This window comes from Camelus bactrianus, chromosome 9 (assembly GCF_048773025.1).
Source record: "Camelus bactrianus isolate YW-2024 breed Bactrian camel chromosome 9, ASM4877302v1, whole genome shotgun sequence".
In the NCBI taxonomy this organism is placed as follows: domain Eukaryota; kingdom Metazoa; phylum Chordata; class Mammalia; order Artiodactyla; family Camelidae; genus Camelus; species Camelus bactrianus.
This window is the reverse complement of record NC_133547.1, coordinates 26,686,816-26,712,108: the sequence shown is the minus strand read 5'-3', so window position 1 is coordinate 26,712,108 and position 25,293 is coordinate 26,686,816. Positions and strand designations below refer to the sequence as shown.

General features: G+C 53.1%; 1 protein-coding gene across 1 annotated transcript; it reads left to right on the top strand.

The window, feature by feature from the left end:
- Positions 1 to 290: 290 nt before the first annotated feature.
- On the top strand, positions 291 to 23,918 carry LOC123615488 (uncharacterized). Its single transcript, XM_074371192.1, has 3 exons — positions 291 to 483; positions 864 to 1,334; positions 7,282 to 23,918. Exons 1-3 carry the CDS (start codon positions 291 to 293, stop codon positions 7,521 to 7,523), a joined length of 906 nt encoding a protein of 301 aa, XP_074227293.1. The 3' UTR covers positions 7,524 to 23,918.
- Positions 23,919 to 25,293: the final 1,375 nt, after the last annotated feature.

Genomic DNA, 25,293 nt, shown 5'->3' with positions numbered 1-25,293 from the left:
TCAGACCTCAAACATCTCTAGGCAACAGGAAAAGGAGGTGTTTGGAGGAAAGGGGTGGGCACGGACTGGGGGTGGACAGGGTGAAAAGTCGCCCTGGACACGGAGGCAGGTGTCTCCATCCTCAGACCGGCCTGGCCCTCGGGGCGGGGGCTGCAGACAGTGGTGGTGGGGCAGCAGTGGGTCTGGGGGCGGCAGGGGACGCAGAATGAGAAGGAGCCGCCCGAGAGCCCCTTCACTGGAGACTGCCCTGAGATCGAGAGGCCCACGCGCACACGGCGGGAGGCTCCGGGATGCAGGTCCCGGGAAGGGGCCCCGCAGGGAGCCGGCGCTCCGCTGTGCGGGGCGCCCACCGCCCACCTGGCTCTGCCGAGCCTCGCCCCCTCCGCCGGTGCGGTGGACTGCCCACCCCTCCCGGAGCCACTGCGCGCTCCGGTGCGCAAGGCCTGCGGCGGCGCGGGGCGGCGCCCCCGGGAGTGACCGTGTGTGCGGCGGTTGACGGCTCCGGGGAGGGGGGCTGAGCCAGGTGCGGTCTGCGGGGCCCGGCGGCCTCGGCGGCAGCGGGGCGAGAGGCCCCCCGGCCCCGACGCCCCTCTCCAGCCTGGCCGCCCCTTCCCCCGCCCCCAGGCCGGCGGTGAGCGGGGGTGGGGGGGGGGCTGGGGGCGTCAGGGGGACGGGGACCGTGCCTGCCCGTCCTGTCGCGCTCACCGAGCGGCTTCAGGCCCGAGGCGAGAAGCCCAGCCTCTCCTCACTTGAGGGCGTCCTCCGGGCAACGGGGCGGCCCTGGCGCGCGCACCGGCTGCCGTGAGCGCCGGCCTGCCCGCCTCCTGCTGGCCGCGCCCCGTTGCGCCTCAGGCGGCGCTGAGGCGGCGCGCTCTCCGGGGGCGGGGAGCCGGGGCGCGGGGGCGCGGGCACCGCCAGGCCCCGCGGGGTGGGACGTGCCCTTCGCGGGGGGACCTCGGCGGCTTGCGCGGCTCCCCGGAGCCAGCGCCGCAGACCGGGGGCGGCTGCCGGCGAAGTCAGCGTCCGGGCCGCCCCGAAGCGGGGCAGCTGCGCGCTGCCTCCTGAAGACGCCCGGGGGGACCCAGAGGCCGCGCAGGCTGACGGGCTGGCGGGTCCGCGGCGCAGACAGTTGGCTGAGGGAGTCCGGCTCCCGAGGGGAACCCGCGCTGCCTCCCGGGCCGAAGGCAGAGCGGAAACAGGCCCGGCGCTGCCGCGGGCGGACGAGGCCGCGTCTCCCGCCGCGCAGACGCCCCTGAGCGCCGGCGCGGCCTTGTCCCCCGGGCCTCGCGGGGCCGCGGCAACACCCTCCCCGGGAGCAGCCCCGGGCCCTCCAGGTACGCGCGCCGACACGTTCCCTCTGATTTCTAAACTCTTTCTTCTTTGCTCTCAAAAGCTCAGGGCTTAGGGGCAACAACCTAGGGCACAATGGCAAGAACTGACCATTTCTAAACATACAAAAAAAATCGTTAGGAGGTTTTCCCTGACACCATTTTTAAACACTTAAACATTGTTTTAAAGCTGCTTTACGAAGCGCTCTGCTGGGCAGAACTTGCCTCTCGGATCGGTTCTGCTCTGGGTCCCTGTAGCGCAGTGGTGTGCTGCCACCTGCTGGTCACAGCGCAGAGCGCACCCCGGGCCGCAGGCGCGCGCTGAGTGTCCATCTGGAGGATCAGCGTGGGGAGTAGAGGGGAAACCCATTTTCTGCTCGTGTGTATGTCTGAGCTGTTTGAATTTTGATTAGCAGGCAGCATTTTTATAATCAGAAAAAATACACGTCCACTTTGGGAAATACAGTATTTCATATCGTGATGTTTATTATACCTGGCTAGTCCATCAATACTTGCTGTTTCTTTGAAAAGCAGCAACTTCAACAACCTCACCACGATAATAAAAGCTCTTCTGTCTCTTTCCCAGCACATCAGGACACACACGCACGCATACTTTGCCCCCACTAACTCTGCCTGAAGCAGCAACCGCTTCTCTTTCACTCTCCTTTCCAGGGCAGCCAGCCCGCCCATTTCGAGCCTGTTGGAGCTTCCAGGCAGACGTCAGATCCCAGTCCAGTGTCTTTCTATGCAGGAGCTGAGCAAGCTCTCCAAGCATTCTCCTCAGAGTCTCTCTAGGCTTGATGCAAGGAGCAGCCCCTCCCACCAGCCCTGGCGGGACTGGTCAGGTGCTCACTGCGAAAATTCCCTTTGCGCAGCCCTCTTGCCTTTCCCAGTGGTTGAGGAATTTAAGAGTTGTTTTCTATGCTCTTCATACTACTTTGAAATTTCTTCATAGTGAGCCCTTTGGAATTTAGCATCTGTTGTATTCATGCATCAAACAAAATTAAGACAGCAAGAGTCCAATCATAAATGCTGTTACAAATCCCCTCCTGGCCTCCACTTGAGGTTGACCTGACCAAGACCAGGAGACCAGCAGCAGCAGCCGCCGCCGCCGCCGCAGCCCACCAGCAGGTGGCGCCCTAATCAGCCGTATTGCCAGGGCCCCCCACCATCCCCTTTCCCCCAAACCCTCCCTGCACTACACCCTCTTCAGTTTGCCAGCGTTCTCACTTAGCAGTTACTGGGGCTTTGGTTTCTCTTCCCCAGGAGGCGCTGAAATTCCCAGAGGCCCTATTAACCTTCCCAGGATCTTGTCCTGTGTTGCCCCAGCCCCACCCTCCACCCCTGGCTGGGGCGCGTGTCCAGGACTCTGCACATTGGACTCTCAACCAGCCTCATAGAAGTTCACCTGTGGCCCAGCTGATTTTCCCTGGACCCTTCCCAGCTGGTCCAGGAATCTCTTCCTTTCTGGATGAAGTGCTAAGCCTCCTCCAGTACATTTATAGCCTGGAGCCGGCAAGGCCCAACACGACCTGGTCCCTCCCAACCTCATCTCTTACATTTCCTTCCCCAGCTGTCTGCACCGACCCCACTGACCTTCCTCCTCTCCTCAGACAGATGTGTTCAGAGCTGTGGGGAGATCAAGATTGCATCTGCCCACCTCCCCTTTTGCCTTCTGCACTGCAGCGCAAGCCCACCCCGTCCTCTCATTCAGGTCTCAGCTCAGATGTCACCTCCCCAGAGAGGCCTTCCCTGACGATTCTATCTGGACCAGTGACCACTGTCACGCACTGAGCTCTCCACTACGTTCTTCATTTTCTTGTCACTCTCTGAACATTTCTTATGGCTTCCTGTTTCCTTGTGTATTATCTCGTCAGATAATCAACTCTACCTACAAAAGGAACTCCGTGGGGGCGGGGAGCCCACCTGTTTTGTTCACTGCTGTGTCCCCAGCTTCAAAAACAGAGCATGGCCCGGAAAACCACTGCAGCACTCAGCTGTACACCTGAAACTGATATAATACTGAATCATCTCTCCTTGAAAGAAAAAGATTTGATTAAAAAAAATGTTTTAAGTAAAAATTTTTAAAAAAATGACCCAGCACAGCACTCGCAGGGGCTCAGTGTTAGTTGAAAGACTGACGTGGGGCGCCCTGGCCACCCTGGCTGGGGTCGCACCCCTGCATCTACAGGTCAGGTCAGGCCCGAAACGGCTGCGGCAGCTGCATCCAGGCACGCCTCGTGCCTCCGCCCCGGGTGCCAGCAGACCCTCCAGTTGCCCTCGGCAGTTGACCTTCCCGCTATTTCAAGAGGCTTCAACTTGCGCGCCCTCGGCTGCCAGGTGGCCCTGGCGTTTTCTTCTGGTCCTGTTCTGGGTGGTGGGCCCCACAAGCCCCCTGCGGGCCCCCAAGCCCTGCCGCAGCCGCCGTCTCCCTCAGAGGTGCCCCCACGTCGCGAGGGTCACCCTTCCCTGGCCACAGCTGGTGCTGAGGGCCCCAGGGTGTGGGGCCCTCCCCCCGGGTGACCAGAATGTCCCTCCCGTTTCGTCCATCCCTCAACCTTTAGGAACTGGCAGCAGGGACTTCTATGGGCTGGATCTTCGTGTCCCCCAGAACACACGTGTTGGGCTCCTGACCCCCAAGGGGGTGGTCCTGGGGCGTGGAGCCTCGAATAGGGTCAGTGCTCTTGTTAAAGAGCCCCCACCGGGCTCCCTCCCGCCTCTGCTGAGGGGGTGAGGGAGGCCTGTGGCCTGGAGGAGCACGAGGCGGGCGCCCTGCTCGCAGGCGTCAGCCCCCAGATCTGTGAGGAATGCATTTCTGCTGTTTACAAGCCACCCAGTCTGCGGGCTTTTGTTCTGGCGGCTCCAGTGGACGAAGACAACGCCCTCTGTGACACTGCCTTGCGTTTGGAACAGGGGACACGTGGCACGTTACCCGCCCTGGGGTGCGGCACCAACACCCTGGTCCTGCGCACCCCCTGCCTCCCCAGACCCCTGCAGACTGGGTACACGGGGCCGAGGACTCCCCCGGCCTGGGCTCTGGGCTCAGCACCTGGCTTCTCCGGCCTCCAACCCTGCGTGACCAGGGTGAGCTGCTGACTGCCCCACTGCCTCTCCCGGCTCTGGACCCCGGGGTTGGTACCCGTCTGCTCCCCCGGCTGCCGCGGGCTCCGGTGAAGTAGACACATCCCTTTCTAGAGGGCCTGCCGGGAGCTCGCCGTTATCAGCTGCAAAACCCAGGCTGCTCCCAACATCGCTCTCAGCTCGGGTGGAGGTTACATTCGCAGCGGGGACTGATTACCTCAGCCTTATGTTCCCGGCACCTTGCATGGTGCTTGATGACAGGCGGTGCTCATGTATTTGTCGAGTTGAAGTGTTTGACAGCACTACGTTTTCTCTTCTCATTTAGAGTGCGTCTTGGTGAAGGATAAAAATTAGGTTCTTTTTCAGCATGAATTTTTTATGGTTGTGAAGTACAGATAACAAAATTGACCATTTTAACCAGCTTTAATTGTGCAGTCAGCGACATTAAGTACATTCACACTCTTGTGCACATGTGTGGTGTTTTGTTTAAGCCCCAGCAGCCAGCGGGGCTCAGGGCTGGAAGCCGCGTCTGCGCAGGCCCCGTGGACAGGAGCACAGGGGTCGCCCACCAGCAGAGCGGCTCCCCTCGGTAGGGACTGTGCCTGTCCCCAGCCCCCAGCACAGCTCCTTGACGCAGCAGGTGCTCCGTAAACATGAAACGAGCCACCAGCACACGCTGCAGATGGGCGGGAACACAGGGCAGGGCCTTAAGGCACGTTGCTTAAGGCCCACAAAGCTGGGTTTGATTTGTTTTCAGTTTTGGGTAAGTTGTTTTGAATAACACAAAATAATAATACACAAAATCCCTTTTGGGGAGTGGAAAACTAGAAGGCTCTGGCACCGCTGGGCCTGGGTGCTGGATGGCAGCGCCCTGCCCTTGCTGAGGGCCGCGGCCCCTGGGCGGGGCAGGGCGTGCGCCCTCCCGGCCACTGGTCCCCCAGAAGTGCTGCGTGCTCCCTGCGGCCTCTGAGCTTGAGGCCCTGCATTGGAGGCAGGTGAACGCCGAGACTCACTTCCTCAGCGTCGTAGTGAGTCAGGCAGCCCTTCGGGCCCCCCGCCCTCCTCCGTAGGACGGAAAAGATGGGGGCATCTTCCCCGGTTTCTCAGAAAAGCAGTACAAGACAGCGTCTGTGAAGGCGTGTAAGAAAGTGCGGCGCCTGCCGCACACACGGCAGCCGGCAGCGCAGGCCGAGTCTGCGTGCTTGCCCTGACGGTGTGTGCCTTCGCCGGCCACCTGGTACCTCCAGGTGCTTGTACACTTTATTTTCTGCCCCCGTCACCTGTCAGTCATCTCAAGGCCTTTGCCAGGTCCCTGCCTGGGGGACACAGGGGAGAGCAAGTCCCCCAGGCACAGGCCTGCTCTCCAGCATCTTCTATCTGAGACCTTTCAACACACCGGACAGTGGCCCGCCCTGCACGTCAGTGCAGAAACGTACTGCGTATTTGCCACATCTTAAAGCCGAGGACAGGGCTTTGGGCATCAGAACACCACCAGCCTCCCTTCCCTTCCTTTCCCTCCAGAGCTGGGGCTCGGTTTCTGTGGTGGTGGCTTTGCAGCCTCACAGGCCAGAGGACACAGAGCGCTTTCCCTCTAAGTCCGTTTGGCAAACTCCTTGCCCAGCACTCACCTCCAAGCTCAGGTCACCTGTGCTTCATTAGGGGCATCTTAATACTGAAAAAGAAGTCCAGACAGGCGATACATAGAAAGGCAAGTCAGGTGACCTGGCTTTGAAGTAAAACGTTCGCATGGTAACTGGTTCCAGATTGCCCCGCGGCCTCGCTTGGCAGGCAGGTGTGCTCCTGAGAGTGAGCGAGCCACATGTCACACTTGCTCTTCTCAGACACTTGCTTTCGTCTCCAGCAGTTCCTGATGGAACAGATGCAAAGGAAAGACCAGAGCCTTGTTTAAGCAGGGAGGGGGTGTTTGCATCCTGACACCGGAGAGGGTCAGATCGTCTGAGAGTTTCCAATCCACATCTTAACAGCTTTCAAAAATCAAACAGATTGAAACAAAACAAAACAATGCAAAACCAAAGCCCCGAGTGGCAGTCGACTATTTGGCCAATCCTCTGTGTAAGGAGAGATGAGGCCCTGCGGTGCAGGCAGCGCCCTCAAGAGGACACGTGTGGTTTGGCTCTTCTGGAAGAAAACAAAGCCTCCAGAAATTGGTTACTGAATTCACAGAAAAAACACCACGGAGTCGTTGGACAACATTTCCTTGTAGTGCTGAGCCCAGAAACCCCTCGGAGACTCCCTGCAGCCAGGAGTTTGGCTTCTCCCACACCGGGGCTGGGGGCAGCACCCGGCCCCGGCCTTTGCCGCACCCCCCTCTCCTCCTCCTCTGCGCGCGTCTTGGTGGGACTTCCTGGGGTAGCAAATGCAAGTGCTCAGGCTCTCCAGCAAGTCGTGCAAACCTGCTGCAAACTGGGGTGAGCAGAACCACACAGCCCTCCGAACCTCAGTGCCACCAGCCCGTGGGCCTTCTCTCCAGACTCCATCATCTCTACAGCAACCAGCTCCCAGCTCCTGGTCCTAGCGCCTCTTCGCTCAAGATCTTGGGAGTGACTGTCTGCTCCTGTCAGCTCAGTGCAGGCGGGAGGGTCTGCGACCTCAGCCAGGGGCTGGCAGACACTGTGAGGAGCCTGACACTTGACGTGGCTCGGGTCCGATTTGTGGCTGTGGTGGGCCTTGGGGAAGCTCTGCGGAGAGTGGCTCCCAGAAGGGAGGCACCCTTACGGAGGGTGGGAGACGCATGGAGAATTAGGGGCTGTGACTGGGAGGGACCTGTGTTCGTGTTTGATGGCTGCTGCTACAGATTACCCCAGACTTAGTGGCTTAGACAATACCAATGTGTTCTCTTCTGGTTCTGCAGGTGAGAGGCCTGACAGCAGGCCTCACCAGGCTAAGCAGGAGCAAGGCTTCGGCTGCCTGAGCTCCGTCTGGAGGCGAGAATCTGGGGGAGAACCTGCTTCCTCGCCTTCTCAGCTTCCTGGGCCGCCGGCGTTTCCGACTTGTGGCCCCTCCGTCTTCAAAGCAGCCACGTGCTCGCTCTGCGCCCTCTTCTGCCATCACAACTCCCTCTCACGACCACAGAGGGAAAGGTTCTGCTTGTAAGGACACGTGTGACTAGACTGGGTCCATGTGAATAATTCAGGATAACCTCCCCACCTCACTGCCCTTAATGTGAATCATGACTGCAGAGTCTTTTGTCATGGGTTGAACTGTGCCTCCCAGACGCCTATGCTGAGGTCTTCAACCGCAGAACGTGAGCTTACTTGGAAAGAGGGTCCTTGTGCATGTGATCAGTGAGGACCAGGGCCATGGGGGGCCTTAACCTGCTATGGCCGACCCTTATTAAAGGGGGAATTGGGACGCAGACACACGTAGAGGGAAGATGATGCGAGTAAATCTGGGAGAAGGCAGCCACCTCCAAGCCAGAGGGAGAGGCCAGTCCCCGGGAGGAACCGACCCTGCTGACGTCTCGGCTCTGAACTTCTGGCCTTCAGAACCGTGAGAGGAGGCATCTCTGCTGTTTAAGCCACCCAGTTTGTGGTACTTTGTGACAGCAATGCCAGCAAACCACACTCTCCCTTTTGCATGTGAGAGCCACTGGTGCTGGGGACGAGGACGGGGCCATCTCTGCGAGGCCACTGCCCCGCTCACCACGGGCGTGCTCAGTGGGTCCTAGTCCAGTGCTATTCACCTGACTTTGTCTTGGGACTACGCTCAGCGGCTCCTACACTGTAAGTGAAGTGATGGACTGGACCACAGGCTAGACGCTCAGAAACACCCCGCCAGCAGGAGTGGAGACAGGACGATCGGTGTCTGTGCGAGAACGCGGCCGGCGCCAGGCAGCTGCTTTGCGTGAGCTCTGACGCCAAGTGCCAGGGTTCATTCCCATTTTTGAGGGGGAGACGTTATGCTCGCAGAATCTAGTGAACTGGACATTATCACCCATTTTCTTAGGACAAATGAAAGCCCGTGGGAGTGACGTCAGCAAAATGATGAAACAGGAGTTTTCTCTTGTATTCCCTGCAAAGAACAGCACTTTTGACAGCCACCCACATGCGGGAGCCTTCGCGGTGGTCCGGGAGTCCGGAGGAGAGGTGCCCGCACAGCCCCGACCCCGGGCACACTGAGGAGAGTGAGAGGAATGGTGTCGCCTCCCCCACGTCACCTCGTCCCCAGGGTGGCGCAGCTCCATGCGCGGGGCACAGTGAGCGCTGGGAGGGATGCTGCCTGAGGGGCCCACGTCTGTCTCGCCCCATCCAGAGCAGGGGCCGGGCGTGCGCTGCACGGGAGCGGTGGGAGGGCCTGCAGTGGGGCAGGCAGGGCTCTCAGAGGGCGTCGAGGGGCGCTGGGCCCTGTGAACGGCTTCACGGAACATCACAGAGCCTGCCCACGAGCTGCTGGGGCAGTTCACCTGCAGATCCCCCTGCCTGGCTCACCGGCACCTGCGTGCTCCGCTCGCTTCGCCCCCACCCCCACCCCACCCCGTGGCTGCCCCTTGCGTGTCCCCTGAAGGTGCAAGTGTGAGCCTCTGCAGATGGCTGGTGCTCATGTGCAGAAAACCTGCCTGACTGCGCAAGAAAGTGAGAGAAACCACACTCACTGGGGAGTCAGTGCCACCCAAGAAAAGCAAACGGGGGCATCAGCACCCAGCCTGGCTTTGCAGGACTGAGACAAGGCGTGCAATCTCAAGATTTCTCCCCGAAGAGGGAACAAGAAGTGTGGAGCGGGTTTATCCACAGAGACGATCTCAGGTAGCAGGTGGCGGCCGGGACGTGGAGGGAAGAGACCCTCATGCAGTTTGTCAGGAATGTAAATGGGCACAGGCGTGACGGGAAGCAGCATGGGGACTCCTCAGAACGGAAGAGCCACCACGTGATCCAACACTTCCACTCCTGGGTATAAACACACAGAGAGCCCTTCCCAGTGTCTCAGAGAGTTACCTGCACACTCACGTCCTTTGCAGTGTCATCTGTCACGGAACAGTCTAAACGTCTGTGGACAGAGGATGAACGGATATAGCAGGCGTGATGTGCACGTGCAGAATGGAATGTTACTGAGCCTCGAGGGAGAAGGAAATCCTGCCATTTCCAGCATGTCCTGGAGAACATCACACTAGTGAAATAAGCCAGATGCAGAAAGACAAGTACTGTGTGGTTTCACTTATACGTGGAATCTAAAAAAAAAAAAGAAAGAAAAGAAAGGAAGAAATGGAATTCTGGAAACAGAGAAGAACGGCGGTTACTAGGGGTCGGGGGGCATGGGAGAAGGGGACGGGCCGGTCCCAGTGTGTAAGCCCTCAGTTACAAGATGGCTGGGCTCTGGGGAGCTCACGCGCAGCACGGTGCCTGTAGTTAGTAACACTGTTGTGTACTTGAAAGTTACCAAGGGAGTGAACCTTAAGTGTTGTCAGCCCCCAAAAAGGTAACTACGTGAGGGATGGATGTGCGAATTAACCTGGTTGTGGTGATCACCTCACGGACGTGCGTATGTCAGAGCATCACACTGTACACTCTGAGTGTGTAGTTACACCTCAGTTCAGCTGGAAAAAAATGTAAAAATCCTGAAATTGCAGAATCCGAGTAATTGGTTATGAGGATTCACTACTATCTTCTCTATTTTGCCTATTTATTAAAAGTTTTTTAAAATGTGTAAACATGAAAAGGGAAACGAAAAAACTGTACGCACTATGTTCCCTTCCAACGCGAGGTCACCGTAAGAGAAGCCGCGCCCCTCCGGCTCCTCGGGTGGTCCTGCCGCCCACAAGTGGGCCAGGCCGAGCTCCGCCGGGTCCCCTCCCAGCAGGCCGCTGGCCGCTCACAGAAACTGCAGTCAAACAGCCGGCAAGACATGAAAACAACACGCTAACCAGGAGAGTGAGCCTGCGGCTGAGAAGGCAGTCACAGGCTCATGCTCACTGCGGAAAAGGTGTCCCCTCTCCATTGCCCCGGCCGTCACCCTGCACCATCCTGAGCCGCTTCAGTTTGGACCCTGCAGCATTCCTAGCTGGTTCCCTTTGGGTCTCTTTCTTCCTGCTTTCCATCCTCTAGCTGCTGCGTTTGTAATCAGAAAACAGAGACATGAAACCCAGGTGCACACACAGACACACGGGGCTGACGGCGTCATTCACCTGCTTAAGCGTCAAGGCATCCAGCCGCCCCCCCAACCTGTGAAGTCCACGTTTCTAACTGTGGCAGAGGAGGCCCCTCCAAGCGGGCCCAGCCTGCTCTTCCAGCTTCATCTTTCACTGTTCAACACTGCACAACACTGTGTTTCTCAAAGTTCGGTCCCTGAGCACTAGAATTAGCACTTCAGAGCACTTGTGAGCAACCCCAGCCCTGCTGACTTGGAGTCTTTTAATAGTCACTTGGAGCAACTTTTATGCGCACATCGTGGGGGCCTGCTAATCCAGAGTCACTGTGTTCTTCCCCCGCCCCGTCTCACACACGCTCCCCTCCTGTCCATGTCGTCTTTTGGGGCATTGTGCATTCAGCGTCTTCTCCTTCTCAAGCCGAATAAACGGCTCCCCCGGCCTCTTCCCACAGCGCTTCACACAGATCATCATGACACAGCTGTGTTTTACAGAGCGCGCTACCGGTCTGTCTCTCCCGCTGGATTACGAATTCCTCGCCATTAGGAACATGTCTTACTCACCTTCCTCTCGAGTCACTACACAATTTCTCTGTTTCCGTGACGGGAAGTGTGTAGCTGACCACGCTTCCCTTTCCCCTTGGCCACTGAGTGCACTGAGGGTCAAGTCCACAGCTCAAGCACCCCAGTTATGAAGGCTGCCACTGGCCACGTATCCATGTCCTCTTCTCCCCCTCGACGTGACCTATTTTAATTCATATTTGCCTTGCCCAGAGTTTAAAATCCTGTATGTGACCGTTTTATTTTATTTGTTTCTGCTACCAGCTGCCTTAGATCCTTTCTGGAACAAGGTGAGAGAGATAAATTATTCATCTCAGTATTTCTACCACCCAGGACAGTCTGGCAGACAGAAAATACTCAATAACTGTTTGTGAAATTTAATCAAAGAAATAAAGTTATGTGGATTCCGTGACAGCTATTTGACTCATTGCTTAGACTTTTTTGCTTGCTTCTGGTGTTTGTCACAGTGCTCAGAAGCTGACGCTGCCAGGAGAGGGCCTGACGGACAAGTGACTGTTACTGAACAAAATCCACTTGATTTCAGCCACCCAATTAGCCCAGTTTTCCTCCCTGATCCACGTGTGAGCTATTTTAGGGACTTAGGCTGCTCGTCAGCGCTGTAATCTGTGATTCATCTTAAAAGACGGCGAGCAGATTGGAATCTGCCAGAGCTGGGATGGGAAGCCAGGACAACGTGTCTCGGGGAACAGGGAGAGAGGTGTTCAAATGAGACTGCACAGGGCGGAGCCCAGGACGAAGCGCCAGGGAGGGCACCCCTGAGCTGAGGGGCCGTCAGAAAACAGTGGTCCAGCAAGCGGAGGACCCCACGGGCAGGAGCAAGGCCCCTGCTTCCCGAAGGAGCACCGCTGTGCCGTCCCCGGGTGCTGCTGGAAAGCTGAGTGTGCTCAGCACAGTGTTAAAGCACCAACATCAAATAATAAAACCACGCAGAGTTGAGGGGAAAATCTTGAAAAAGGAAAAAAGTGGCACTTTTTATACTCACTTTCAAAATTTTACATCTACTGTGTCCTTAAGAAAAGCCATCTTCTCCATCCTTATGCATTTTATCCAAAGAAACAGCAGCTGCGCCCAAGTCTCTTTAAATTGGGGATTTTTCCCCTAAGAAACATACGAGCATGTGTAGTCTTGACTTTCTGTTGTCACCTCGTCTTTCAAAACAAGTCACTCACACTTCCAGTTAGCTATTTTCAAAGCTTCATTCGATTGGAATTTTTTCCTTGGAAGGAAAATAAAGGAATGCTAACCTAGCAATTGCTCCACAGCCAACAATGGATAAAACCACATGTCTAATTTCAATTTGCTTCAGATGTCTTTGTTTCAATAAAAAACATCAATTCAGTGTGTTTTCCCCACGAAAGCCTAGAGAATCTGAGATAATTCTTTGAACAACATAAAAGAAAGGTGTTGACATTAAACTGATTCAAAATGGAAAATTTGTTTAAATGAATTTGCTTACATTGTTGCTATGTGTGGTGTGATGGGACAGAAATCCTGGTCTATTGTAATAAAACATGGCTCTTTCCTCCAAAATGAGACTAAGGAGGAACTGTGAGCGTCAGTCAGGGGCTCCCGGCTTGTGTGCGCTGCCCTAGGCCAGGGAGCTGCTGGTGCTGGCTAAGAGTTGTTTTTGGCCTCAGAGGATTATGTGTTATTGGCGGGGCGGCCCCCCAGGCAGCCGAGGCCCGGAGGCCCAGTTAGCCTGGGGTCTGCGGGCCAACTGGCTGACTACGTCAGCTTGGACCAGGGTCGGGGCTGTGTGCCAGCCCCCTAGGGCAGGGGCCTCCTGCTCAGCTGCAGCTGAGCTGAGAATCAGGCACGTCCAGTCTGTCACCCTTGGCCCAGTCGACGGCACCAGATCCCCTCATTCTGAACCCATGAGTCACACCACGTGGACAGGTGAACCGTCGGTTCAGAGGGACCCCGTGCTTGGTGCGCGTTAGCCTGGCTTCTGTCAGCCTGGAAGTGCGGGTGGGGGCAGCCTGGGAGCCTCTGCGCCCTGCAGGTGGTCTCAGCCTTCCTTGACTCCTCCTGCCGTCCGCTGGTTTCTGAAATCCACTTCCTCGGTGACACTCTAGTTTCCCGTCTGTGATCTGAGTGGACTCAGTGGACGTCCCGACACCATGTCAGACTTGTGCCCGCCCCTCCCAGGGCCTGTCCTCTGACTTGCTAAAAAGCAGGTGCTCCACCCCAACCCCACGGTCCAAACCGGAGGCCTGTCTGGTTCGCCCACTCTCCGGCGAGGTCCGAGTCCCGAATAGCGCGCTCTGTGCCGTCCTCTCTCACTGCTCCTGTTGTGCCGTCAGCATCGTAGCTTTCTCCCACGCGGACAACTCAGAATGCAGGGGTGCCGACACTCTGGGGCCAGTCTTGATGAGGGGCTGATGAGAGCTGATAAATAAATGTGTCCTTCCTTCATCCCCCGTGGACATTCTGAAACACAGTTCATGTGGACCCTCAGGAAGTCCCGCACGGCTCACGCCGTGGCAACTCGGCAACGCAGGCTGCCGCTGGCTTTGCTTCCTTCTCCTTCGCTTTTCCCTCGCCTCCTGGGACCACATGCCCAGGTGAACTGCCTGGATGTGAGCCTTCATCTCAGGCTCGGCCTTTAGGGGAAGCCAGGCAGGTGGACACAGACGAAGTGACCATTTCTCAAGAAAACCACTCTACTCAGTCCCATACTGCTCCCTGCTAGTGACCACGGTGATTTTTCTCTCCGTCTCTGTTCAGTTTTTTTCATCCTGGAGGCATGATGGGATCCTGAACCTCCTTCTCCTTTCAAAGTCCAGATTAAAATGTCCTGAAGAGATGAGGACGAAGACTTGACTGCGGCAGAATGCAGCCAACATCTCAGCCAAAGCCTTAGTAAGGATGGGGCTTCCACAAGGCAGCTGAAGATGTGAATTTAGACAGAAAATAAGAGCTCTTCTTGCTACAAAGATAAAGTAATTATTTTGGGAAGAAGACTCTCTCAGGACTGACAAAGCACACAAAGATCTTTGCTCGTCACACAAATGCAGGCATCCGGGCTGGGGCTGCGAGTCTGTCTCCAACCTGCTCCCACTGGGCTTCTCCACGCCTCTCTCTTGGTAGCAGTCAATGATCCAGACCCCTTGTTTCCTGAAACAATGATTACTTTTAATCAGCGTCCTCACCTCTTCTCCCCACAGACACTCTCAGTGGGGAGGTGGGTGTCATCACTGCCAGTCTGAGGTGTGCCGAGGGGAATCAGGAAGATGAGGCCAGTCGAGGGGATCCCGTTGCAGCCCCACTTCGCACCATGTCTCAGCAGCAGAGGTGTGCCGAGAACATCCCCGAGTGCCCTGCTTGAATTCCTTCCAACTTCTTGAGCACAGGCATGACCAAGGAGTGTGCCAGGCACTTTCCAAGCCCTGACATAAGATTTATTCATTTCCCCATATGTTTATTTAGAGGTGATTTTACATGGAGCCTTTCTGCTAAAATAGGTTTTACCCTTTCGATTGTTTTTATTCTGATGACCCTTATTTGCTTTTGGATAAAATTGTTTATTCTCTGATTCTAATAATCCCATGCATTAATAAAATCATGGTACCTATAATAAATCACACAAAGAAATGGTACTTCCTTCTGTTGCTAAATCTGATCATAGTCTAATGACCACTCACAAGTACCCTAAACCACCATAGCCCTAATCATCCCAATGGTCATTACACCGCGTTAACCTGACATCAGGACCAGACAGAGACGTTACGAGAACAGAAAACCACAGACCTCTCTCTCCCTCAAAAACATCGATGCAAAACTCCTTAGCAAATCAACGCGTCATGACCGAGTGGGTCTAGCCCAGAGATGCAAGGTTAGTTTCACATGGAAGAAAAACAATTACTATTATTCACCATAGTAACAGACTGAAAACAAAATACATATGCTTATGACCATAAATAGGGGGAAACCATTTAATAAAATTCAACATCCATTCATGACTTTTAAGTACATATGCAAGCAGAGAAGGAATGAAAGACAACTTCACAACTTGATAGTGGGGCTGAGATAATCATCAGCAAACTAGTGCTAATGTCACGCTTAATGGTGAGAGAGTCCATGCTTTCCCACTACGATTAGAAACAGGAAAACTTTTCAGTTCTCACCACTTCTACTGCGCATTGCTTTGGAGATCTTAGAGTAATAGAGTAAGAAAAAGAAGTAAAAGACACGCAGATTGGAAAAGAACAAGTCAAGCCGTCTCTGAGAAGCTCACTGTCCATGATAGATAAACCTTAGAAATCTGCAAACTAGACAGATAATCCTCAAAAGTCTACGAAATAAGTTACTGGATCTAATAAGTGAGTTTAGCAAGGCTGCAGGATACAAGGTCAACAGCAAAAATCAATGGTTTTTCTCCATACTAGCAATAAACAATCAAAAAATGAAATTAGCAAAACAGTATCATTTAGAATCTGATCAAAAACATTGAACGCTTAGAGATAAATTTAACAAACTACATACAGACCAGGTCAATGAAAACCATATATCATCACTGAGAGAAATTAAAGAACACCTAGGTGAGTGGAGAGATACACCATATTAATGGATTAAAAGACTTAATATTATACATTCTTCCCTAATTAATATATAGGTTCAATGCAATCTTATTTGAAATACCAGCAGCCTCTTTTGTAGAAAGTGACAAGTTGATTCTTAAATTCATATGAAAGTACAAAGGGCCCAGAAACAGCCAAAGAAGGACAAAACTGCAGGACTTGTGTTACGTGATTTTAAAATTTGCCATGAATCCACAATTATCAAGAGACTGTGGTGTTGGCACAGACATACAGGTCAGTGGAATAGAACAGAGTCTAAAAATAGACCTGTAACGAAGGGTCAGTTAAGTTTTGATAGGGACACCAATGCAATTCGATAGAGAAAGGACAATGTTTTCAAAGATTGATGCCGGGGGATAAAAGAAAAGGGAAAGGGGGGAAAAAAGAACAGAAAAGGGGGGAAAAGGAAGAAATAAAAAGAAAATAAAAGATCTTGACCATCACATCATACAATATAAAAAATTAACTTGAATGGATAACAGACTTAAATACAAGAAGTAAAATTATAAACATTCTGGAAAAAAGCATGAGATGAAATCTGAATGACCTTGGGTTTGGAAGATGTTTCTTTTTTAATACAATTTTTAACGGCTACTTTCCACTTACAGTTATTACGAAATATTGGCTGTCTTCCCCGTGTCGCACGGCGCATCCTTGAGCCTGTTGGACACCCAGGAGTTTGCACCTCCCCCTCCCCTTCCCCTGCATGCCCCTCCCCGCTGGGAACCACTCATTTGTTCCCTGTGTCTGTGAGTCTACCTCTGCTATGTTATATTCACTAGTTTGTCAACTAATAAATTTAAAGTTTATGAAACTAGACTTGTAGGGCCTAAGTCAAATCACATACTTCTTTCTAGACCCCTTAAATTTACAAACTTTGTTCTAAAAATCATTCCTAGAAGCCCATACAATGAGAAGTCCGTCACATCACACAGTGATTCAGAGTCTTTTTAAGCCACAATGGTTACTAACTACAAAGTGAAGAAAAATTAGTATAACTGTAATAATTAGTATTACTTTAACTACAACTTGCTAGCCAAGCCTTTCAATGCCACGCGTCATGAAGGACCAGCATCCCATCACTTAAATAGGTGGTCAGAGGGGTTCCTGTGTCAGGCTGATGCTGACTTCCCTCTGGTCCCTGAAGAATTAATGCTCTCTGGTTTAGAGCAGTGGCCTGTGGCTCATTAGACACAATCATTTGAATTGATGTGAGAAAGACGATATGAAAATATTCCTTGCACGTCTGTTCTTCAAGCCCCGGGAACTTGAAGTAGGAAAGGGGGCAATTCTGTAACTGGAATACTGAGGTGTGAAAAGCAAAATGGTGCCGTCTAGAATTTAAAATAAATTTTTTAAGGCCTCAACTTCAATTCCCTAGAGCAATGGCTGTGTCCTGACTGTCTGCTTCTCCAGGAGACCTGTGTGTGCAGCCGATGTGACGTTTCCCGGCCCCCTGCTTCTCAGTCTGTCTTTTCTAGCATTAACTGCGTTTGTAACCTGAAGGAGGCCAACGGAGAAGGGAATGGGGTCGTGTGCCCCTCCCCCACCCCGCTTAAGGACCTCGTCGGAACCTCAGCATGACAGGAAGACCCCTGACAGTCTGGACCCTACTGCTCCAGCCTCACAGCGGCCATCCTCCCACATGCTTCCCGCTGGTCACACTGACCTCCCCACCACTCTGCACCCACCTTGACCTTGCACGCTCTACACCCGGCCCAGCTGTGTTCCCTGGAAGAATCCTCTCCCCTGTGCGGCCTGATAGATTCTAGTCATCCAACCATGTTTCCGCCCTTGCAGCCCCGATTTGTAAATACTGAGACCAAGATTCACACTTTGCTAGAATTCCTTCAAGTTTGCTCAGGTGATGGGGGTGCGCCGTTCACTCGTCTATGACTATGACACGGGGGTAACAGACCGGGCAAAGTTCATGAAAACCAAGCAGCAGCTCTGTTTTAAGACCCAAGACAGGCCAGGATCCAAGTGGTTTTGTCTGCACTTCAGTTACCAGAATCGAAGGTCTTCATTCCCGCACTCTGCCGCTGCGGTGCTTCTCAGGCCCTCCAGCCCTGTGTCCCGTGTGTTACCCCCTCTTCCTCCCTGACTCTCTGCACCTATACCTGGCTCTCTCGGCGCCTCCCTGCTCAAGAGTACTTGAAGTTGTTTCCTGGGCAGAGCCTGTCAGAAAAGACCGTCTCACAGGTATGTATCCACCCCCAGGATAGCTGTCTCTGGTGGCCACTCCAGCCTGGTCCAGTCCAGCGGCCACTTATGTTTCAACCCCAGCCCAAGGGTCAGCTTCCCGTAGCAGGGAGCTGTGGGAGGGCAGTTGTCCTTATAAACAAATTTGCTTATAAATTAACAAGCCTGGCATCTTTCCAGATACCTCTGATGCACGGAATTCCTAACTTCGGCCCTAAGACTCTTACTTTGGTGGGTAGAAGACTCAGGACCATAGTTCCAATTTGCCTCCAATGTCGTGAAGGAGAGGACTGAGAGTGTGGCTCTCCAAGCGCTGTCCTAAAGCAATGTCAGAGAGACTTGGAATTTGCTTTACTTACCCTAGAACAATAAACCACATGACGTACCAAGACAGAAAACAAAACCAAGATACCATCTAAAATACGGCCATCATTCTGTAAATGACTTCAACCAAAAAATTAGGAAGACCATAGTCTTAGAACAAATGATAAGTCATTTAAAATAAATGAAATTGTCCTAATTGTTTGCATTTCATCATGGACCAGTGACAATTCCAGATTTGAGAATCTGAGTTAGATGTCCTTTGAAGTTTTCCCTAGCTTTTAAACTCTGTGATTTTGAGCATCTTTTTTCCATTTACAGTTATTTTAGAGGCTTCTACTTGTAGAGTCTTTGTAAATTAATCTCCTTAAGCCCACCCTTAAAGGCTCTGTTATATTGTGCTTGGAGTGGCCACTGAAGATTTTACCTTCGGTAACTCACAGACATGTAATTAGCTGTTCCTCTCCAGCTCTGTGAGGATTCCAGTTTCTTTCAGCCCCACGCCTGGGAAACAGAGCAATGATTCTGAACTCTGACTTCTCCCTTCTCCCCAGGTTCCTTTAGACAAAGGAATCAGGCTTAAGCAGCAGCTGAAGACTTGGTTTTTCTACTGACTGAGAACCCTCTGAGGTTTGACTGCTTCTGCCCAGGTTCTAACCAGGGAATCTTGCCAATCCTTGGACTAAGAGGGAGAAATTCCTTAAGGAAGGGATACCTGACTCCGTGTAACAAACTGGGAGAAGAGAAGTTTGGCCCCAGATACCCTTTTGAATTTATCCCTTTGAAAATTCATTTCTTTGTTTTCTACTTCATCTTGCCAATTATGCCTGTGTGTGCATGTGTGTGCACGCACGCGTGTGTGTGTTTGTGTGTGTGTGTGTTCAGGGGGAGGGGAGGGGAGGAAAGAGTTCAGGCGATGTCAGGACTGGAGCCTAAATGCATCTGAGCAGAGCTCTGTCCCCCCTTTCGCCTCTGTATCCTGTAGCAAGTGCTCAACAAATGTTTGTGGACTTCACCAAGTTTCAAGCACACAAATTTAAGAGCAACAACCTTTGTTGTGTGACTACCAGCGCCAGGCACTGTGATCTATGTGTTGCAAGAGTTATTTCTGATCCTTGCGAGAACCCTCTTGGGTTGGTGAATCATTATGCCCGTTGTGCAGACAAGGAAACTGATGCCCAAGGTAGTTAAGGGACTTGGCCAAAGTCACTGAACTAGTTTAAGTGACTGAACCAAATAGTTTTTGCAGTGCGCTGAGGTGGCAGAGCCGGCACAGGAGTTAAGCTCCGGGAAGAGGAGGGGAAAGGCAGCTGGCATCTCCCTTCAGAGGCTTAGCACAGGCCGGCCCAGCCACGTCTCTGCTCGGGCAGGGGCACTGGTGTCATCATGGGGGAGGCAGGAGGCCTCCTTTTCAGACTTCCAGCTCTCCGAGGCCCTTTAGGTCCAACAGGAGGCGAGGCGTGGAGCCCGGGGCGGGAGCAGCTCCCCTGCCCGCCGGCATGGCGCTTCGCTCGCCTGCAGAGACCAGCGAAAGACGCAAGCAGCGTGTCGTACCTGCCGGGACAGGCAAGCCGCTCCAGCCACACCACAGGTCTCCGCAGCATCACGCAGTAAGGACTGACTCCTCGTCCGTGTCTCAGTCCGATGCAGGGAGAAGCTGGGCCTCGCCTCTGCCCTCCGGGCTGGCCCTCTTTCAGGCGCTTGACCTCACTTCTGTCGCCCAGAAGTCAGCCAGGTGGCCTCATCGCCCTGCTGGGGAGTGGAGTCTGACTGTGTGCTCGGGCAGAAGGGCAGTCAGGGACTCTCGTGGCTTCCAGAAGCCTCCTCTGAGAGCAGCAGCTCATTTTGCAGGTTTGTCCCAGATTCGCCGTGGGCACTTGAGCTTTAGGGCCACGTGACAGGCTCCATATATGACACTAAGTACACTTTTCTCTGAGGTCACTGTCACTAGCAGGCTTGCGGACGGGGTGAAGAGGAAGGCGGCAGTCACACTTTCAAACAGCTGAAACATTTCATGTGGCTCTTCAGGGCTTCTTGTCCTATTTCTGTCGTTGTGTGGTTGACTGGGTTTTGATCTGCTAACATTTGTTACGTATTTTCTGCGTGCCAAGTGCTGCGCTTGTGTTATCTTTGTTAATCCTCGTAGCAACCCCGGCAGCTGGAAACTGATAACCTTCCCATTTCACACATGTGAACATGGAGGCTTGACGAGGCTGAGGCTGACCAAGGTCACAAAGCCAGCAGGTGTGAGAGCTGAGGTTTTAAGCTGGGTCTCTGCCACTCCGGACCCTATGCCATCCACCCACTGACCGCTGGCCAGCAAGCTTCTGGCCAGAGCTGGAGCCCGGTCCCAGCCTGGGAGAGCTCTCCGAAGCCTCTGCACCTCTGTCCTGCGAACCCTGTCTGTTGACACACCGAGGCCACCATGTGTCCCTCAGTGATGAGCGCCGCCGGGCACACAGGCTCCGCCTCTCCTTCCGGCCAGTGAAGGGGTGTCAGTGCTTCAGCAAGTGTTCCATGAGTATAAAGCGGGTTCTTTCATGTTTACACATTTTGGCGCACATTTTAAAGACCAATGTCACGCAAAATGAATTAACTTATGTTCAGCCCAGTGTCTCCTAAATAATCTTTAATTCAGTGGGATATTTCAAAAGGAATACTGTATCAGCTCTCTTAAACCACCGTGGTTACAGGCTAATCAGATCTTTCATTACGTGCTTTTAAATGCTTAGAATGCCTGGGAGTGAAGCACCGGGTCAATTAGGGCAAGCCGACTAAAGGTTAATTTACCACAGCCCCGAGCAGGTGTTCTGCCCGTCCTTAAGGCTCGGTGGTCTCACAAGCTGAGCACTTCGCCTGTGTAAACACCATTAACAGCATAACTGGACCCGAGTGGTGTGTCCGCCCCACCACTAGAGAGTAGCTTGAAGAACCCTATTAGCGGGAAGCCGGCGGGTGGGCGCGTGGGGAGCAGAAGCGGGAGGGGGCTCCTGAGCAACAACCGAGCTATAAACACGGGCCGTTATGAGCACTGCTCCCAGCACTCCCGGCACGGGACCCCCTCGGGGAGTTTCACGCAAGCGGGACTTGGTCGCACACCTGGCCTTCCAGGGCCCATGCCGCTCCACTTGCCTCTGGTTCAAGCGACTGAAAGGTGCGAAGAACAGATTTGGAGACCACAGTGCCTTAAAGCTGGGTTGTGCAAGGCGCGCTCAAGCACAGGCCCGAGACCAGTCAGAGGCGGTCCGGCGGCTTGGGTCCGGGCGTGGAGCCGACTCCCATCCCCGCCCTCCTCTCTGGCAGTGACAGCGACAGTGGCGGCCGACAGCCGTGTGTTAACTTCTCGGGGACTCATTACCGGGTCTCCAGGGTATTCCCGTGGAGGTAGGGGAGCCCCAGGAGCACCTGAGCGCCCCCTTCCTGTCTGGTTGGTGGTTCTGTGTCCCGACTGAGGATCAGACTCACCAGGGAGCTCGGAGAACACTGATGCCTGGGGGTCTCCCTGGGGGTGGCATTTCTCACACGCTCCCTGGAGGACCTAATGTATGGCACAGGCTGAGAACCACGGAGGGGCCCCCACCCTTCCCCAGCAGCGTGCAGTGGTTTGGCCCTGGACATCGTGGATGTAGAAATTAAAAAGGAGGTGGGTCTAAGAGCCGCTAACCATGGCCAACAGCAGCCATTAGGTTGGCCAGCTGTGCCCAAACCTCCTTCTGGACAGGGAAGGTGGTGGGCTGTGTCACCCTCAGCGGTCAGCTCCCAGCTCAAGTCCTTTGCCTTCCCTTCTTTGTGCCACATTGCCTTACTTCTTGCCACACGACAATTTCATGAACATTTATTGAATGTTTTCTGTACTTCAGGTGCTGGGCTGGGCACCACAGAGAGAAAGAGGAAGAGAAAGACAGGCTCCTCATCCTTGCGCTCACCAACCTCCACCCGGGGAGCCAGCGCGTTAGAGCGGAAGTCAGCTTCCTACTTACCAGCAGCTCTTGTTAAAGACTCCACGGGATGAGATAAAAGCATAGAACCGCAGGACACTTCCAAGTATGATTAGTGCTTTTTCCCATTACAGGGGCAATTAAGAACGGACAGTGTCCCTTCTCCAGACCCATTCTCCCTCATGCACACATGTACACACACAAATTTTTCAGAAACAGGGAAGAGCTAAGAAAAGATATTTCAGATACCGGTCACGGGCCTGCTGTCTTTTTTATATGGAACCTGTTTGCGGGATGGCCTGGCTGAGCTGAAGTTTACTCAAGGCCCCAGACCCATCCTAGTTAGTCCCGAGTCAACAGGAACCTCCGCCTAAGCTCATTAGGGCTCTTCACATGGCTGCTCTGGAACCCCACACTTGTTCAGTCACTTATGCACCAGACACTGAAAATGTAATAGCCAATAAAGCCATCCCTGCTCTACCAGTGCTGAGAATCCAGCGAGGAAGACAGGTGTCGATGTAGGATAACTATTACGGTGAAGAGGTGCATGCGGCACGTGAGGAGGCTAAAATGAGAGCAGACCTAGGAAGTCAAAGAGGGACCCCTGGGAAAGTGGTCGTGAACCTGGGCGTCATATCTACAGTGTGACAGCCTGGTGGGGAGGTGGGGTAAGGCCGGGCACATTTCAGCCGGAAGGAAGAGGATGAGTGGATCAGTGAGGATGGGCTAGATCAGTGGTTCTCACAGTGTAGTCCTTACACCGCTGCGGGTACTGGCGGCCCCTTCAGAGGTTCTTTGAGGTCAACCTTATTTGCGTAATTACACTAAGGTTTCACCGCCCCTTTTTAACTAGACTGGTATTTGCACTGATAATGTAAAAGCACCAGTTTGCAGAACTGGAGGCCTTAGCACAAAGTGAGGCCGTGGCACCAGACTGTTCTCATAGCCACTGTGTTCTTCCGCCAGGCACTTGCAGGGGGTGGGGAAGTCAGTTTCACTTAGAAGTGCCTTTAATTAAGCCGCACAAGTTATTTCTTTCATTAAATCACTCCCGTCAAGTGCACATGTTTTCAGTCTTCTGTGTGACAAACGGGAAGTGTGCACAAAGCCCTTCTGCTGCATACGGAAGTATGGTGGTTGTCTGGAGGGAAAGCACTTGTTTGATTTTTTGAGTTGTAAATGGAACTGGCTGCTTTTATCATGGAACACAGTTTTTACTTGAAAAAGAACTACTGACAAACTATGGTTATTCCATCTCGGGTTCTTGGCAGATTTTTTTTTTCTTCTGAGAATAAATAAAGTAAATCTGTCACTTCAAGGATAATAACTGACAGTGTTTGTTGCCAAAGATAAAATTCAAGCTTTCAAATAAAATTAGAATTTTAGAAAACTTGTAGCCACTATTATGTGCTTGACAGCATCCTAATACTGAAAGAATCCAATGAGATTGATGATGATACTAATTAATGTGATTTATAATATATTGTATAATGAAGTATGTCAACATTTGGAAGATCTCTGTAACTTGGTGAACCAATCTTTTCCAAATAACCAATGCATAAGTTCACAAAATCACGCGAGGGTAAAGGACCCATTCAAAGTGCAAGATAGCCTAATGGACTTTCATGTAATAGAATATGAGAAGTTCATTGATATGGTTTCAGATTCCATATTGTACTAACTTTAAAAAAATTACCACTTGTCAAGTTTTGATCTAGTATCCAAAAAGAATGTCCACAATCATCAGAAAGAGGCTATTCAAATACAACCCTTTATAACTACACTATCTTTGTGAGACGAGAATTTCTTTACACCTAAATACGGCAACTAAACAGATCGCAGCTGAGTAAGTGGAAGAGCAGGAACGAGAATGCCGGGGTCTTCCGCGAATCCAGAGATTTGCAAAAATGCAGAACACTATCATTCCGACTAGTTAGTTTTGGAAGCTAGCTGTTTTTCATAAAATACGTTATGTATGTTAGCAAGTAATGGTTCTATTATTGTTACGTTAAAAATAATTAATATATATACATTTTAAAAATTTCTCCCACTTCTCAGCTTTAAAAGCCTCAGTTTTAAACTCTGACATGAGAATATTGCCAGACATAATCACATAAATATAAGCTGTTCAGGATTATCAGTAATTTCTAAGAGTTTAAAGGGTTCTGAGAACTGCTGGGCTGAATTATTCTGTGGTAGCAAAACTGTCTTGAATCCAGAGGCTGCACAGGGCAAACGTGGACCTCCCCTCCCGCGCAGACGCTCCAGCAGCCCCGCGCAGACAGCTGTCCTCCGGCGCCGGCTCGGCCGCCAGGCCGCCCCATCCCGCGGCTCCGCCGGCTCGGCGCGTGTCCCCCTCGGCTGCAGCCGCACGAGGGAAAGCTGGAAGGCGGCAGAAGAGCGCCTGGGTCTTCCGCTGGTGTCACTGCAGCCCGCAGCCCACGCAGCGGGACTGGGCGCAAGGCCCAGCCGGCCGCGGGGCCGGAACGGCAGGCGGTGCGAGTGCCCGGGCGCGGCGCGTGCGCAAGGGCCCGTGCGCCGAGAGCGCGGCTCTGCTGGGGGAACTGACGGGGCTCGCAGACGGAGGCGAGGTGAAGTGTGCTGCAGGGGGACCGTCCGGCTGGCCTCCGGAGCCACGGAAAAGACCGTGGTCCTTTCCAGAGCAACGCGAAGGCATTGGATGTTTTAAGCAACAGGTGGCAACAGTCAGCTTTACCTGTTGGGGAACCACTGTAGCTGGGGAAGGAAATAAATGTAGGGGGACAGGAGCAGAAGCAGCGAGGTGCTGTGCTGATCAATCAGACCTTTAGGGAAAAACAGAAGCCTTGATTTGTGGCACTTGCCAATTTCTGTAGTGTGCATTCTCCCGCCACGGCCAGTTTCAAGCACACCGATTTGATGTCACTGAACACAGGACGAGGCAAGCACAATCAACTCTTATGAGCCAGCAGAGCAGGTTTCGGAAGGCAAGAAAGCTGGTTAGGAGGCTACTCCAGACAAAGGATGGCGGTAGTTAAGCTTTCCTCTGCTTTGAACACACAGCTGGAGCTGATGCCAGTCTCTGCAGGTCAGTGACGGAAACTCCTGCCTCCACGTCCACCACCACCACCACCAAATACCACCAAGGTTTTCCAACTATAACTGTGACATACGAGGGTGAGG

Excerpts from the sequence above, each read along its gene's own strand:
- LOC123615488 (XM_074371192.1), top strand. The coding sequence starts at position 291 with ATGCAGGTCCCGGGAAGGGGCCCCGCAGGGAGCCGGCGCTCCGCTGTG. Across the intron at positions 484-863 it reads GCCCCCGGGAGTGACCGTGT|GCGGCGCGCTCTCCGGGGGC; the intron begins GTGCGGCGGTTG and ends GGCGGCGCTGAG. Across the intron at positions 1,335-7,281 it reads AGCAGCCCCGGGCCCTCCAG|GTGAGAGGCCTGACAGCAGG; the intron begins GTACGCGCGCCG and ends CTGGTTCTGCAG.